We start from the raw sequence: 14,049 nt of genomic DNA, 5'->3' as shown, positions 1-14,049 counted from the left end.
GGGGGGGTCTGGGGGGGGGCCGGCCCGGCCGGGTGGGCGGGGGGGGCCGGGCCGGGCGGGGCCGGGAGGGTTTTTCTCGGCCGCCTCCGCCGCCGTCCCCCCCGAGCGCCCCGGGCCGGGAGCAGCGACGGCAGCGCCATGGGCAGAGGGGTGAGTAGGGGCGGCCCGGGGCGCCCCCCGCCCACGCGAGGCACCCACCCACGCGGGGCACCCACACACCCCCCCCCCCCTCCCACTCCCGGGCACCCACCCCTGCGGGGACCCGGCACCTGCCCCTGGCACCCGCACCCCCACCCCTGGGCACCCCCTACGCGGGGCACCGCTGTCACCCGTGGGCACTTTCCCCCCGGCACCCACCCACGGGGGTCTTGCACCCCCCCGTGGTGCCACCGACACCCCCCTCACCTCCGCGCCAACACCCCCAGACACACTGTCAACCCCCCCACAACCACCCGTTCCCGAGTGACCCCCGACACGCGTGGGCGGCTGCCCGGACGCCTGGGTCCCCCTCTCTTCAGGGAAGGAATGCGGGGGAAAAAGGGTCCCCGATGGTGGGGAAACTGAGGCACGGAGCCGGGGTGACCCCGCCAGGACCCCCCCGTACCCCAGCACACATTCCACCCCCCGTGCCCGTCCCCCACCCGGGCCCGTGGCCCCGTGCCCGCGGCTGCTCAGCGCCAGGGTCGCGGCTGCCGTGGCAACGGCCGCGGGGGGGCCCTGAGTCGGGGTTGGCGCCTCGCCCGGGCCCCCCCATCCTACCGGGCCCCCCCCGTCCCACTTGGCACGGCCGGGACCCCCCACGCCGGCACCCACCCAAAAAAGGGGTCACCCCGGAAAACGTAGGTGTCCCGTCTCCGGGTGTCCCCCCCCGAGTCACCCCAGGGAAATACCGACGTGGAGGGGACACAGACACGACACCCACCACCCCCCCAAAATCCTGGGGTGCTGCAGCAAGTGGGACCCCCCCACCCGTGCAAAGTGTCCCCGCGGGGGAGGGGAACAAACAGCAGAGCTTCCCCACGCGAGATGTCGCCCCGTGGGGGGGTGTGTGGGCGCCCCCCGTGTCCCCGTCCCCGCGGTAACACGACCCCCCCCGCCTCGGCCGTTGTTCTTGGCACCGGGGCCGTTTTCCATGAGCGCATCGGCCCCCCCGGCCCCCCCCGGCCCCTCCTGCTCCTGCCAAGCTCCGGGCGCGGGGACAGACGTGTCACCAGCCCTGCCAGCCCCGGGGACCCCCTGCTGCCGTGTCACCCCCCCGCCTGTCCCCTGCCCGCCGTGACACCCCTGCCTCTCCGGGACATTGCTGGTGTCGGTGGCGTGTCCCTCTCCACGGACTGTGGGGACCCCCCCATGGCCACGGGGACACCCCTGGGGACAGTGACACCCCTGTGACTGCAGTGCCACCCCTTCCCCAGGTCCTGGGGACACTCCTTTGACCACAGTGACCCTCCTATGACCACAATGCCCCCCCCACGGTGACCCCCTCCATGGACAAAGCGACACCCCCATGGCCTTGGGGACACCCCTGTGGCCACAGTGACCCCCTGGGGACAGTGCCGCCCCTGTGACCACAGTGCCACCCCTTCTCACAGTCTTGGGGACACTTCTATGACCACAGTGACCCCCCCACCACGGTGACTCCCCCACCAGCACAATCTCAAGGACCCCCACCCCATGGACAAAGCAACACCCTCGTGGCCTTGGGGACACCCCTGTGGCCACAGTGACCCCCCTGGGGACAGCGACACCCCCATGACAGCAGTATCACCTCTTCCCCCAGTCCTGGGGACACTCCTGTGACCACAGTATGACCCCCATTACCACAGTGACCCCCCCAACCACGGTGACCCCCCCCATGGACAAAGCAACACCCCCACACCTTGGGGTCACCCCTGTGACCACAGTGATGCCCCTGGGGACAGTGACGCCCCCCATGGCCACAGTGCCACCCCTGCCCTCACTGTCACCCCCCTACTTGTGTCCCCCCCCACCCCGCGGTGCCCCCCATGCCCACGCTGCCCCTGGTGTCCGCAGCCCCCCCCGCGCCCCCGGTGACGCCCGTTCCCTCGCCGATGCCCGTGGCCACCGTGACCCCCATGCTGGCGGTGACATCTATGCCCATGGTAATGCCCGTGCCCCCCACAAGGCGAGGGCCGTGCGGCGGGGGGGACCCCACGCCGGCGGTGCCATTGTCCCCATGGGTGTCCCCCGTCCCCCCCCCCCAAAACCAGGCCGGCCGCGAGTACTCGCCCGCTGCCACCACCTCGGAGAATGGGGGGGGCAAGAGGAAGCAGAAGGAGAAGGAGCTGGATGAGCTGAAGAAGGAGGTGAACTTGGTGAGCAGGGGACCGGGGGGACAGTGGGGACAGCGGGGGCAGCTGGCGCGGCCCCCCCGGGATGACGTGGGGGACGTGTCCCCAACAGGACGACCACAAGCTGTCCCTGGATGAGCTGGGCAGGAAGTACCAGGTGGATCTGTCCCGGGTGAGATGTCCCCAAGTGCCACACTCTGGTGTCTTGTGTCCCTCCTGTCCCCGGGGGTGACACCCACCTGTGTCCCTTGTCCCCGGGGGTGACACACACCCATGTCTCCTGTCCCCTCCTGTCCCCATGAGGGACACCCACCCGTGTCCCCTCCTGCCACCCTGTCCCCATGGGGACACCCACCCATGTCCCCTGTCCCCTCCTGTCCCCCCGAGGGACACCCACCCGTGTCCCCTCCTGCCACCCTGTCCCCATGGGTGACAGCAACCCATGTCCCCTGTCCCCTCCTGCCCCCGGGGGTGGCGGGTGTCCCCCATGGGGGCAGGAGGAGACAGGGGACACAGGTGGGTACCTGTGTCCCCTGTCTCCTCCTGCCCCCATGGGGGACACCCACCAGTGTCCCTTGTCCCCGGGGGTGACACCCACCCATGTCCCCGGTCCCCTCCTGTCCCCATGGGGGACACCCACATGTGTCCCGTGTCCCCTCCTGCCACCCTGTCCCCATGGGGACACCCACCCATGTTCGCTGTCCCCTCCTGCCACCCTGTCCCCATGGGTGACAACCACCTGTGCCCCCATCCCCATGGGTCCCCCCAGCCATACCCCACGTCACCCTCAGGGCGTCCCCTGGCTGGGACCCCATTCCCTCCTGTCCCCCCATCCCCGGTGGCACCGTGTGTCCCCCCCAGGGCCTGACCAATGCGCGGGCGGCTGAGATCCTGGTTCAGGACGGTCCCAACGCGCTGACGCCCCCCCCGACCACCCCCGAGTGGGTCAAGTTCTGCCGGCAGCTTTTCGGGGGGTTCTCCATCCTGCTCTGGATCGGCGCCATCCTCTGCTTCCTGGCCTATGGCATCCAGGCTGCCATGGAGGATGAGCCCTCCAATGACAACGTGAGCGGGGGGCACGATGGGGGGCGGTTAGAGGGGGGCTGTGGGGTGATGAGGGGGTCACCATGGGGGACGAGCCCTCCAATGACAACGTGAGCGGGGGGCACGATGGGGGGCGGTTAGAGGGGGGCTGGGGGGTGATGAGGGGGTCACCATGGGGGACGAGCCCTCCAATGACAACGTGAGTGAGGGCACCATGGGGGGCGGTTAGGGGGGGGCTGGGGGGTGATGAGGGGGGTCACCATGGAGGATGAGCCCTCCAATGACAACGTGAGCGGGGGGCACGATGGGGGGCGGTTAGAGGGGGGCTGGGGGGTGATGAGGGGGTCACCATGGGGGATGAGCCCTCCAATGACAATGTGAGCGGGGGGCACCATGGGGGGCGTTTAGAGGGGGGCTGGGGGGTGATGAGGGGGTCACCATGGGGGACGAGCCCTCCAATGACAACGTGAGCGGGGGGCACGATGGGGGGCGTTTAGAGGGGGGCTGGGGGGTGATGAGGGGGTCACCATGGGGGACGAGCCCTCCAATGACAATGTGAGCAGGGGAGCCATGGGGGACCATGGGGGGCGGTTAGAGGGGGTGGGGGGTGATGAGGGGGTCACCATGGGGGACGAGACCTCCAATGACAACGTGAGCGGGGGGCACGATGGGGGACGGTTAGAGGGGGTGGGGGGTGATGAGGGGGTCACCATGGGGGACGAGCCCTCCAATGACAATGTGAGTGGGGGCGCCATGGGGGGCCATGGGGGGCGGTTAGAGGGGGGCTGGGGGGTGATGAAGGCGTCACCATGGGGGATGAGCTCTCCAGCAACTATAGGAGGGTTCAGGCTTCGTGGCAGGGGGCACAAGGAACTTGGGGGGGGCACAGGTGTCATGGGGGGGCCATGAGGATTGGGGGGGCCACGGGTATTATGTGAGGCACAGGGACCCTGGGGGGCACGGGCACGTTTTTGGGGGGCACAGTCACCTTTTGGGGGGCACAGGCATCATGGCGGGGCTGTGGGCATCACGAGAATTGGGGGGGCAATGGGTATCATGTGGGGCATGGGGACCCTGAGAGGTACAGGCACCCTGGGGGGGCACAGGCAACTTTTGGGGGTACAGGCATCATGGGGATGTTGGGACATGGGGTGCACAAGTGCTGTAGGAGCATGGGCACCCATGGTGGGGCACGAGGACCCTGGGGGGGCACAGGCACCCTTGGGAGGCCACAGACATCATGGGGATGTGGGCACCGTGGGGTTCTTGAGCACCCTGGGGTGCTTACTGGAGGGGGAACAGGTACCATGGGGACATGGGTGTTGCAGGGGACACAGGCACCAGGGGGGGCTCCATTGCAGTCTTTGGGGGCAAATGGGCCAGATTGGCACAGGGGGGTCCCCTCCCGCACCCCGGGGTGCTGAGGTGCCACCCGGTCCCAGCTGTACCTGGGGGTGGTCCTGGCCGCCGTTGTCATCGTCACCGGCTGCTTCTCCTACTACCAAGAAGCCAAAAGCTCCAAGATCATGGACTCCTTCAAGAACATGGTGCCCCAGGTAGGACCCGGGTGGGGGCACAGGGGGGGTTGGGAGTGCCTGGGTTCCTTAGGGTGCCCGGGTGTCCCTCGGGGTGTCCCTCAGGGTGTCTTGTCACCCCTTCCAGCAAGCGCTGGTGATCCGCGAGGGCGAGAAGATCCAGATCAACGCGGAGAACGTGGTGGTGGGCGACCTGGTGGAGGTGAAGGGGGGGGACCGTGTCCCCGCCGACATGCGCATCATCTCGTCCCACGGCTGCAAGGTGGAGGGCACTGGGAGAAATGGGGGGCACGGGGGACACCGGGAGACATGGGGGGGCATGGGGAGGCATGGGGATAATTGGGCTGGCATGGGGACAATGGGGCTGGCACCCTGTGGCCCACATGGCCCGGGGGTCCATCCAGCTGAGCCCCCATGCGTGTCACCCACCCCGTGTCGCCCCCCAGGTGGACAACTCGTCGCTGACGGGGGAGTCGGAGCCACAGACGCGCTCGCCCGAGTTCACCCACGAGAACCCGCTGGAGACCCGCAACATCTGCTTCTTCTCCACCAACTGCGTGGAAGGTGGGTCCTGGGGGTCCCTGCCCGTGCCAGGGGGTTTCTTGGGGTGGTCCTTGGCTGTGTCACCACTCCCTGGGTTGTGTCACCGCTCCCTGGGTTGTGTCACCGCTCCCTGGGTTGTGTCACCACTCCCTGGGTTGTGTCACTCCCCAGGCACCGCCCGTGGCATCGTCATCTCGACGGGGGACCGCACGGTGATGGGGCGCATCGCGTCGCTGGCCTCGGGGCTGGAGGTGGGCCGCACGCCCATCGCCATGGAGATCGAGCACTTCATCCGCCTCATCACCGGCGTCGCCGTCTTCCTCGGCCTCTCCTTCTTCATCCTCTCCCTCATCCTGGGCTACACGTGGCTGGAGGCCGTCATCTTCCTCATCGGCATCATCGTGGCAAACGTCCCCGAGGGGCTGCTGGCCACCGTCACCGTGAGGGCCAGGGGAGCAGAGGGGCGGGGTGGTGCGGGGGGCACTGGTTCTACTGGGAGGGAGGTGGTGGGTGCTGGTTCCACTGGGAGGAAGATGATGGGTGCTGGTTCCACTGGGAGGAAGATGATGGGTGCTGGTTCCACTGGGAGGGAGGAGATGGGTGCTGGTTCCACTGGGAGGAAGATGATGGGTGCTGGTTCTACTGGGAAGAAGATGATGGGTGCTGGTTCTACTGGGAGGAAGATGATGGGTGCTGGTTCTACTGGGAAGAAGATGATGGGTGCTGGTTCTACTGGGAGGAAGATGATGGGTGCTGGTTCTACTGGGAAGAAGATGATGGGTGCTGGTTCTACTGGAAGGAAGATGATGGGTGCTGGTTCTACTGGGAAGAAGATGATGGGTGCTGGTTCTACTGGAAGGAAGATGATGGGTGCTGGTTCTACTGGGAAGAAGATGATGGGTGCTGGTTCTACTGGGAGGAAGATGATGAGTGCTGGTTCTACTGGGAGGAAGATGATGGGTGCTGGTTCCACTGGGAGGGAGGAGATGGGTGCTGGTTCTACTGGGAGGGAGGTGATGGGTGCTGGTTCTACTGGGAGGAAGATGATGGGTGCTGGTTCTACTGGGAGGGTGTTGGTGGGTGCTGGTTCTACTGGGAGGGAGGTGATGGGTGCTGGTTCTGCTGGTCCAGCGCTGGTTCCCAGCAATGCCTGGTGCTTGCTGACCCCCATGGGTGCCCCCGCGCCCCCCAGGTGTGCCTGACGCTGACGGCCAAGCGCATGGCACGCAAGAACTGCCTGGTGAAGAACCTGGAGGCCGTGGAGACCTTGGGCTCCACCTCCACCATCTGCTCCGACAAGACCGGGACCCTCACCCAGAACCGCATGACGGTGGCACACATGTGGTTCGACAACCAGATCCACGAGGCCGACACCACCGAGGACCAGTCGGGTGGGTGGGGGGCACCCGGAGCACCCCAAACTCCAGCAGCACCCAGGACACCCCTTTTCTCACCCTTGCATCCAGATGTCACCCTCCTGGTACCTCTGGGAGCACAAGGGGTGTCCCCAGCTGAGGGTGGGGACTTGGGGTGACTGACAGGGCCGCTGTCCCCCAGGTGCCACCTTCGACAAGCGCTCGCCCACCTGGGCGGCCCTGGCTCGCATCGCCGGGCTCTGCAACCGCGCCGTCTTCAAGCCGGGCCAGGAGAACATCTCCATTTCCAAGGTACCCCCCAGAACCCTTCCCCGGAGAGCTGGGACAGTGGCGGTGTCACCGGCGTCACCCTGAGCGCCTGTCCCTGCAGAGGGACACGGCGGGGGACGCGTCGGAGTCGGCGCTGCTCAAGTGCATCCAGCTCTCCTGCGGCTCCGTCAAGAAGATGCGGGACAAGAACCCCAAAGTCACCGAGATCCCCTTCAACTCCACCAATAAATACCAGGTGTGGGGGGACTGGCGGTGACCGCGGGGACCCTGGGGACGGTTCTGGGGTGCCACACGGTGCCAGCGTCCCCCGTTGTGCCCGCAGTTGTCCATCCATGAGCGGGAGGACGACCCGCAGGGGCATCTTCTGGTGATGAAAGGGGCCCCCGAGCGCATCCTGGACCGCTGCTCCCGCATCCTGCTGCAGGGCCAGGAGCTGCCGCTGGACCCTGAGATGCGCGAGGCCTTTCAGAACGCTTACCTGGAGCTGGGGGGGCTGGGGGAGCGCGTCCTGGGTGAGCAGGGGGTACCGGGGCTGTGGGGCACAGGGCAGTGATGGGGGATGTGGGGGATGTGAGGGACATGGGGAGCATGGGGATGTGGGGGATGATGTGGGGGAGATGGGGGATGTGGGGGAGATGTGGGATGTAGGGATGTCAGGAACATGGGGGATATGGGGAACATGGGGATGTGGGGAACATGAGGGACATGGGAGATATGGGGGACACGGGGAGCATGGGGATGTTGGGAACATGGGGGACTTGGGGACATGGGAACATGTGGGATGTGGGGATGTGGAGAACATGGGGGACATGGGGATATGGGGGATGTGGGAGATATGGGGGACATGGGGATGTGGGGGACATGGGGATATGGAGACATGGGGTATGTGGGGGACATGGGAGGTGTGGGGATGTGTGGGACATGGAGGGGCATGGGGATATGTGGAACATGGGGGGCGTGGGGATGTGGGGGACATGGGGATGTCAGGAACATGGGGGATATAGGGATATGTGGGACGTAAGGGACATGGGGACATGGTGGCACGGGGATGAAGGATGTGGGGGCAAAGGGACACAAGGACAAGGGGATGTGGGTGACATGAGGGAGCAGGGAGATGGGCAATGTGGAAGGAGACACGAGCTGGGGGGGGTAAGAACTTAGGGACACAGGGGACGTGGGGGGCACAAGGGACCTGGGGTCAAAGGTGTCACCAGGAGGTCACAGCGAGGATGAGGAGCACCAGGGGAGGGCAGGGGGGGCTCGGGCGTGTCCCCGCCGCATCATCCGCCCGTGTCCCCCAGGTTTCTGTCACCTCTACCTGCCCCCGGACAAGTTCCCGCGTGGGTTCAAGTTTGATGCCGACGAGGTGAACTTCCCCACCAGCGACCTCGTCTTTGTGGGGCTCATGTCCATGATCGACCCCCCCCGCGCTGCCGTCCCTGATGCCGTTGGCAAGTGCCGCAGCGCCGGCATCAAGGTGAGACCCCCTCGGTCCCCCTCCCAGGCTGTCACCCCTCTGCGTGCCCCCACAAAGTGCCCATGGTGACCACGGACCACCCCATCGCTGCCAAGGCCATTGCCAAGCTCCCTTGGGGTTGCCCCATCTCTGCACCTCCTGGGGAACCCCCAGCGGGTTGTGACCCCTCTGCTTCCCCCTCAAGGTGATCATGGTGACTGGGGACCACCCCATCACGGCCAAGGCCATTGCCAAGGGCGTGGGGATCATCTCCGAGGGCAATGAGACGGTGGAGGACATCGCGGCACGGCTCAACATCCCGGTCAGCCAGGTCAACCCCCGGTAGGTGCCAGTACCAGGGGGGGAATTGGGGGTTCCCAGGGGTCCAGCCCCCCCAAGCGGGGGCTTATTCCAACCTTTCTTGGCATAAGGATGGTCTAAGCAAGATGACCCAGCACTAGATAGTGGCTGCATAGTTTGTAAAATCTTCAGTAGGATCATAGACTGTTTTGTGGGACAGATTGAGCTTTCAGGAAGAGAGAAGGAGGCTGAGGAGGTGTCGAGGTGACAATAAAACCGTGGCAGGTGTATTGTTAGCCCCTCTCCCCACCTTTCCCCTTCAGCCCCTCCGTCTCCCCCCTTCCCACTAAGGACAGGGGATCGGGAGGGAAAGGACAGAGAGAAGAGAGTTGGAAAAATTAAGTGTTTTACTAATGCTGCTGATAAAATAGAGAAAATAATACAAAATAGACAAACCCAATGTTGAAAGTCCCGGCAACTGCAGAGCCGGCAGCCAAAGTCCTGGACTGGACTCTCCAGCCAACTGGAGCTGGATTCAGTCCGTCACTGGCCTCAGTTCACAAGCCGGCAGCTGAAGTCCTGGACTGGACTCTGCAGCCAACCGGAGCTGGATTCAGTCTGTCACTGGCCTCAGTTCTCAGGGGTGACTCGCAAGGTCCTCTCCTAATGTCACCATAAAGAAATGGGGCGAGATCCTCGTGATCTCCCACTTTTATATGAAGTATCACATGAATGGGATGGTGTACTCAGTTGGTCAGGTTTTGGTCCCCAGACCAAAAACACCAGAGTGTTTATTTTGTGTACTTGTAATAAGAGCGAGGATAATATAGGACATGATGCCAGGAAAAGGAGGTCAAGGGCCAGTGGCCTTCAGACGAGGGCATTAACCTCCGTCCGAAACTCAGGGAGGCCAAGGCCTGCGTGGTGCACGGCTCCGACCTGAAGGACATGAGCTCGGAGCAGCTGGACGAGATCCTCAAGAACCACACGGAGATCGTCTTTGCCCGCACGTCCCCCCAGCAGAAGCTCATCATCGTGGAGGGCTGCCAGCGCCAGGTGGCCCCTGCTGTCCCCGTGGCCCCTGCTGCCCCTGTCACCGTGACCTCTGCTGCCCCGCGATGTCCCCATGCGCCATGGTGGCACCACTTCTGTGCTCCGTGTGGTCCCTGTGCCCCACTCCGTCCCCATCCCTGTGCTCCGTGCGGTGCCCCTGGCCCCCTACACCAAGGCATCCTGGTGTCCCCATGGTGTCCCCATCCCTGTGCCCCATGGTGTCTCCGTCCTCATGTCCGCAGTGCCCCTGTCCCCGTGGTGTCCCTGTGGTGGCCGCGTGGTGGCCCCATGCCCCGTGGTGTCTCCATCCTCATGTCCGCAGTGCCTCTGTCCCCATGGTGTCCCCATGGTGTCCCCATCCCTGTGGCCCATGGTGTCTCCATCCTCGTGCCCACAGTGCCCCTGTCCCCATGGTGTCCCCATGGTGTCTCCATCCTCATGCCCACAGTGCTCTTGTCCCTGTGGTGTCCCTATGGTGTCCCCACGGTGTCCCCATCCCTGTGCCCCAAGGTGTCTCCACCCTCATGCCCACAGTGCTCTTGTCCCTGTGGTGTCCCTATGGTGTCCCCATGCCCCTCAACACCCCACGCCCCGTCCCCACGGTTCCTGACCCCCATGTCCCCAGGGGGCCATCGTGGCGGTGACAGGGGACGGGGTGAACGACTCCCCGGCGCTGAAGAAAGCCGACATCGGCATCGCCATGGGCATCGCTGGCTCCGACGTCTCCAAGCAGGCGGCCGACATGATCCTGCTTGACGACAACTTCGCCTCCATCGTCACCGGCGTGGAGGAAGGTCAGGGATGAACCCATGGGGAGGAGGATGATGATGGGGACACCCCGGTGACACCCCGCTGTCCCCCCCACAAGGCCGCCTGATCTTTGACAACCTGAAGAAGTCGATCGCGTACACGTTGACCAGCAACATCCCCGAGATCACCCCCTTCCTCCTCTTCATCATCGCCAACATCCCGCTGCCCCTGGGCACCGTCACCATCCTCTGCATTGACCTGGGCACTGACATGGTGAGGACGGGGGGTTTCGGGGGGTGACAGGGGGTGACACGGGGGGTGACGGATGCTGGTCCCCGCCAGGTCCCGGCCATCTCACTGGCCTACGAGGCGGCTGAGAGCGACATAATGAAGCGGCAGCCGCGGAACCCGCGGACGGACAAGCTGGTGAATGAGAGGCTGATCAGCATGGCCTACGGGCAGATCGGTGCGATGGGGGGGACATGGGGACAGGGGGGACAAGGGCCTACGGGCAGATCGGTGTGACGGGGGGGACATGGGGGACAAGGGGGGACAGGTGCCTATGGGCAGATCGGTGTGATGGGGGGACATGGGGACAGGGGGGACAAGGGCCTACGGGCAGATCGGTGTGACTGGGGGGACACGGGGGACAAGGGGGGACAGGAGCCTATGGGCAGATCGGTGTGACGGGGGGGACACGGGGGACAAGGGGGGACAGGAGCCTATGGGCAGATCGGTGTGATGGGGGGACATGGGGGACAAGGGGGGACAGGAGCCTATGGGCAGATCAGTGTGACAGGGGGAACATGGGGGACAAGGGGGGACAGGGGTCTATGGGTAGATTGGTGCAATGGGGGGGACGGGGGCCTACGGGCAGATCAGTGCGATGGGGACACAGGGGGACAGGGGACACTGGGCACCCACTGGAGGTGCCAGGGTGATGTCCCCCCAGGTGACATCAATCCCCAATCCTGGGATGTGATCCCGGTGCTGATCCCCAATCTGGGGGCCAGTCCCTGATCTTGGGGTCTGATCCCTGATCCCAATCCTGGTGCCATTCCCTGATCCCTGTACTGATCCCCAATCCCTGTGCTGATCCCTGATCCCAGTGGATCCCAGTGCTGATCTCTGGTCCCGGTGCCGGTCCCAGTGCCAATCCCTGATCCCAGTGCTAATCCCTCATCCTGATACTGATTCTGATCCTGGTGCAAATCCCTGATCCCAGTAATGATCCCCAATCCCAGTCCCAATCCTCAATCCCAGTGCAAATCCCTGATCCTGATTCTGATCCCAGTGCCAATCCCTGATCCCAGCACTGATCCCCCTCCCCGTTGTGGATCCCGCAGGGATGATCCAGGCGCTGGGCGGGTTCTTCACCTACTTCGTGATCCTGGCGGAGAACGGGTTCCTGCCCGGGACACTGGTGGGGATCCGCCTGGCCTGGGACGACCGCTCCACCAACGACCTGGAGGATTCCTATGGCCAAGAGTGGGTGCGTGGGGCCTTCTGCATCCCCCCGTGCACCCCCATGCACCTCCTGTGCCTCCCCATGCATCCCTCGTGTACCCCCGTGTACCCTCATGCATCCCTTGTGCAACGCCATGCACCCATATGCACCCTTGTGCATCCCTTGTGCACCCCTGTGTACCCCTTGTGCACCCTTGTGCATCCCTTGTACACCCCCATGCACCCCTCATGTACCCCCGTGCATCCCTTGTGCAATCCCACGCACCCCCATGCACCCTCATGCATCCCTTGTACACCCCCATGCACCCCTCATGTACCCCTGTGCACCCTCGTGCATCCCTTGTGCAATCCCACGAACCCCATGCACCCTCATGCATCCCTTGTGCACCCCCATGCACCCCCATGCACCCCTTGTGTACCCCTGTGCACCCTCATGCATCCCTTGTGCACCCTCATGCACCCCTCGTGCACCCCCATGCACCCTCACGCATCCCTTGTGCAACCCACACACACCCTTCATGCACCCTCATGCACCCCCATGCACCCCTCATGTACCCCCATGCACCCTTGTGCATCCCTTGTGCAACCCCAAGCACCCCCTGTGCACCCCCATGCACCCCTAATGTACCCCCGTGCACCCTTGTGCACCCCCATGCACCCTCATTAACCCTTTGCACACCCTTGCACGCTCATGCATCTGCACCGTGCGTGCTTGTGCGTGCTCTCCCGTGCACGGGGGGGTCCCGAGGGGGTCCCGCTGAGGCCGTGCCCCCCCCCCAGACGTACGAGCAGCGCAAGGTGGTGGAGTTCACGTGCCACACGGCGTTCTTCGCCAGCATCGTGGTGGTGCAATGGGCCGACCTCATCATCTGCAAGACCCGCCGCAACTCCGTCTTCCAGCAGGGCATGAAGTGGGTGACCACCCCCCCCCCGAAACCCCAGCACCCATGGGTGCCCCCCACCCAACACCCACCCCCCCCCATGGTGCTGTTTTCCCGCAGGAACAAGATCCTGATTTTCGGGTTGCTGGAGGAGACGGCGTTGGCCGCGTTCCTGTCCTATTGCCCCGGCATGGGGGTGGCCCTGCGCATGTACCCCCTTAAGTGAGTCCGGGAGGATGGGGGGTGCCCCCCCACCCATGGGTGCCCCCCACTAACGCTGTCCGCCCCCCCGCTAGGGTCACCTGGTGGTTCTGCGCCTTCCCCTATAGCCTCCTCATCTTCGCCTACGACGAGGTGCGCAAGCTCATCCTGCGCCGCTACCCCGGCGGTGAGTGACCCCCCCAGTGTGACCCCCCCACGGGTATCACCCCCCTCGGGTGGGCATCGCTCTCCCCTGCACCCCTAAACGCCCCCAGATTGGGCTTTCCCCCCCTTTGCACCCCAAAATCATCACTGCTCCCCCCAAACTGGCCCAGCCCCCGACCCCCCCATGTTGGTTTGCTGTCCCCCCCCCCAACCCACCCTCAGGGCTGGCACCTGCACCCCAAGAAGTGGGGGCCACTCAGGGAGGGGTTGGGGGGTACCCAGGGTGGGTGGGGGCACGCATGGGGGGTGGGGAGACACGGGGAGCCCCCATGGGAAAAGGGGATCCCCAGAAGAGATGGGGGGACACCCCCAGAACCTGGGGGAGGGACACCCCCTATTTCACCCCACTGACACCCCCCCTTTTGCAGGCTGGGTGGAGAAGGAGACCTACTATTAAGTACCCGTGCAGCCCCCCCTCACCCCACCCTGCACCCCCCTACTAACCCCGGGGGCACAGCGTGGCGGGGTCGGCCCCGCCCCGGTCAGGGGGGGACCCAGGAGTGCGTGGGGTGCCCCACGGAGCACCCAGACACCCCCCCCACACCCCAACTTCAGAGCAATAAAACAGTTTAACCCTTTTGTGCACTGGTCTGTGCTGGGGGGGTTTTGGGGGGGGGACAGAGGGACCATGGCGGG

The 14,049-nt window shown here is 65.1% G+C and overlaps 1 protein-coding gene across 6 annotated transcripts; it reads left to right on the top strand.

Annotated features, from left to right (window-relative positions):
• The first annotated feature begins 36 nt into the window (after positions 1-36).
• On the top strand, positions 37-13,992 carry LOC102093141 (sodium/potassium-transporting ATPase subunit alpha-2). 6 transcript variants are annotated; one of them, XM_065042978.1, is made up of 24 exons: positions 109-150; positions 2,035-2,123; positions 2,232-2,336; positions 2,425-2,484; positions 3,174-3,377; positions 4,799-4,912; positions 5,019-5,153; positions 5,338-5,455; positions 5,606-5,874; positions 6,627-6,825; positions 6,992-7,101; positions 7,181-7,315; positions 7,403-7,592; positions 8,382-8,557; positions 8,742-8,878; positions 9,742-9,892; positions 10,515-10,683; positions 10,758-10,912; positions 10,982-11,105; positions 11,986-12,131; positions 12,887-13,017; positions 13,108-13,209; positions 13,284-13,375; positions 13,782-13,992. In XM_065042978.1, exons 2-24 carry the CDS (start codon positions 2,073-2,075, stop codon positions 13,808-13,810), a joined length of 3,102 nt encoding a protein of 1,033 aa, XP_064899050.1. In that variant the 5' UTR covers positions 109-150; positions 2,035-2,072; the 3' UTR covers positions 13,811-13,992. The 6 variants fall into 6 exon arrangements, with proteins under 6 accessions (XP_064899051.1, XP_064899050.1, XP_064899052.1 ...); XM_065042979.1 differs by lacking the exon at positions 2,035-2,123 and having other exon boundaries at positions 37-150; XM_065042980.1 differs by lacking the exons at positions 109-150; positions 2,035-2,123; positions 2,232-2,336; positions 2,425-2,484; positions 3,174-3,377 and adding an exon at positions 3,622-3,644.
• The last annotated feature ends 57 nt before the right edge of the window (positions 13,993-14,049 follow it).

The sequence above is a fragment of the Columba livia genome, chromosome 28, assembly GCF_036013475.1.
Source record: "Columba livia isolate bColLiv1 breed racing homer chromosome 28, bColLiv1.pat.W.v2, whole genome shotgun sequence".
Taxonomy (NCBI): Eukaryota; Metazoa; Chordata; class Aves; order Columbiformes; family Columbidae; genus Columba; species Columba livia.
This window is presented reverse-complemented; position numbering and strand designations above follow the sequence as displayed.

What these genes read in the sequence shown, in the direction of transcription:
- LOC102093141 (XM_065042978.1), top strand. Translation starts at nt 2,073, where the DNA reads ATGCCCGTGGCCACCGTGACCCCCATGCTGGCGGTGACATCTATGCCC. An exon ending in TCTCGTCCCACGGCTGCAAG is followed by an intron (nt 5,154 to 5,337) that starts GTGGAGGGCACT and finishes GTCGCCCCCCAG; the next exon opens with GTGGACAACTCGTCGCTGAC. An exon ending in CTGCGCATGTACCCCCTTAA is followed by an intron (nt 13,210 to 13,283) that starts GTGAGTCCGGGA and finishes CCCCCCCGCTAG; the next exon opens with GGTCACCTGGTGGTTCTGCG.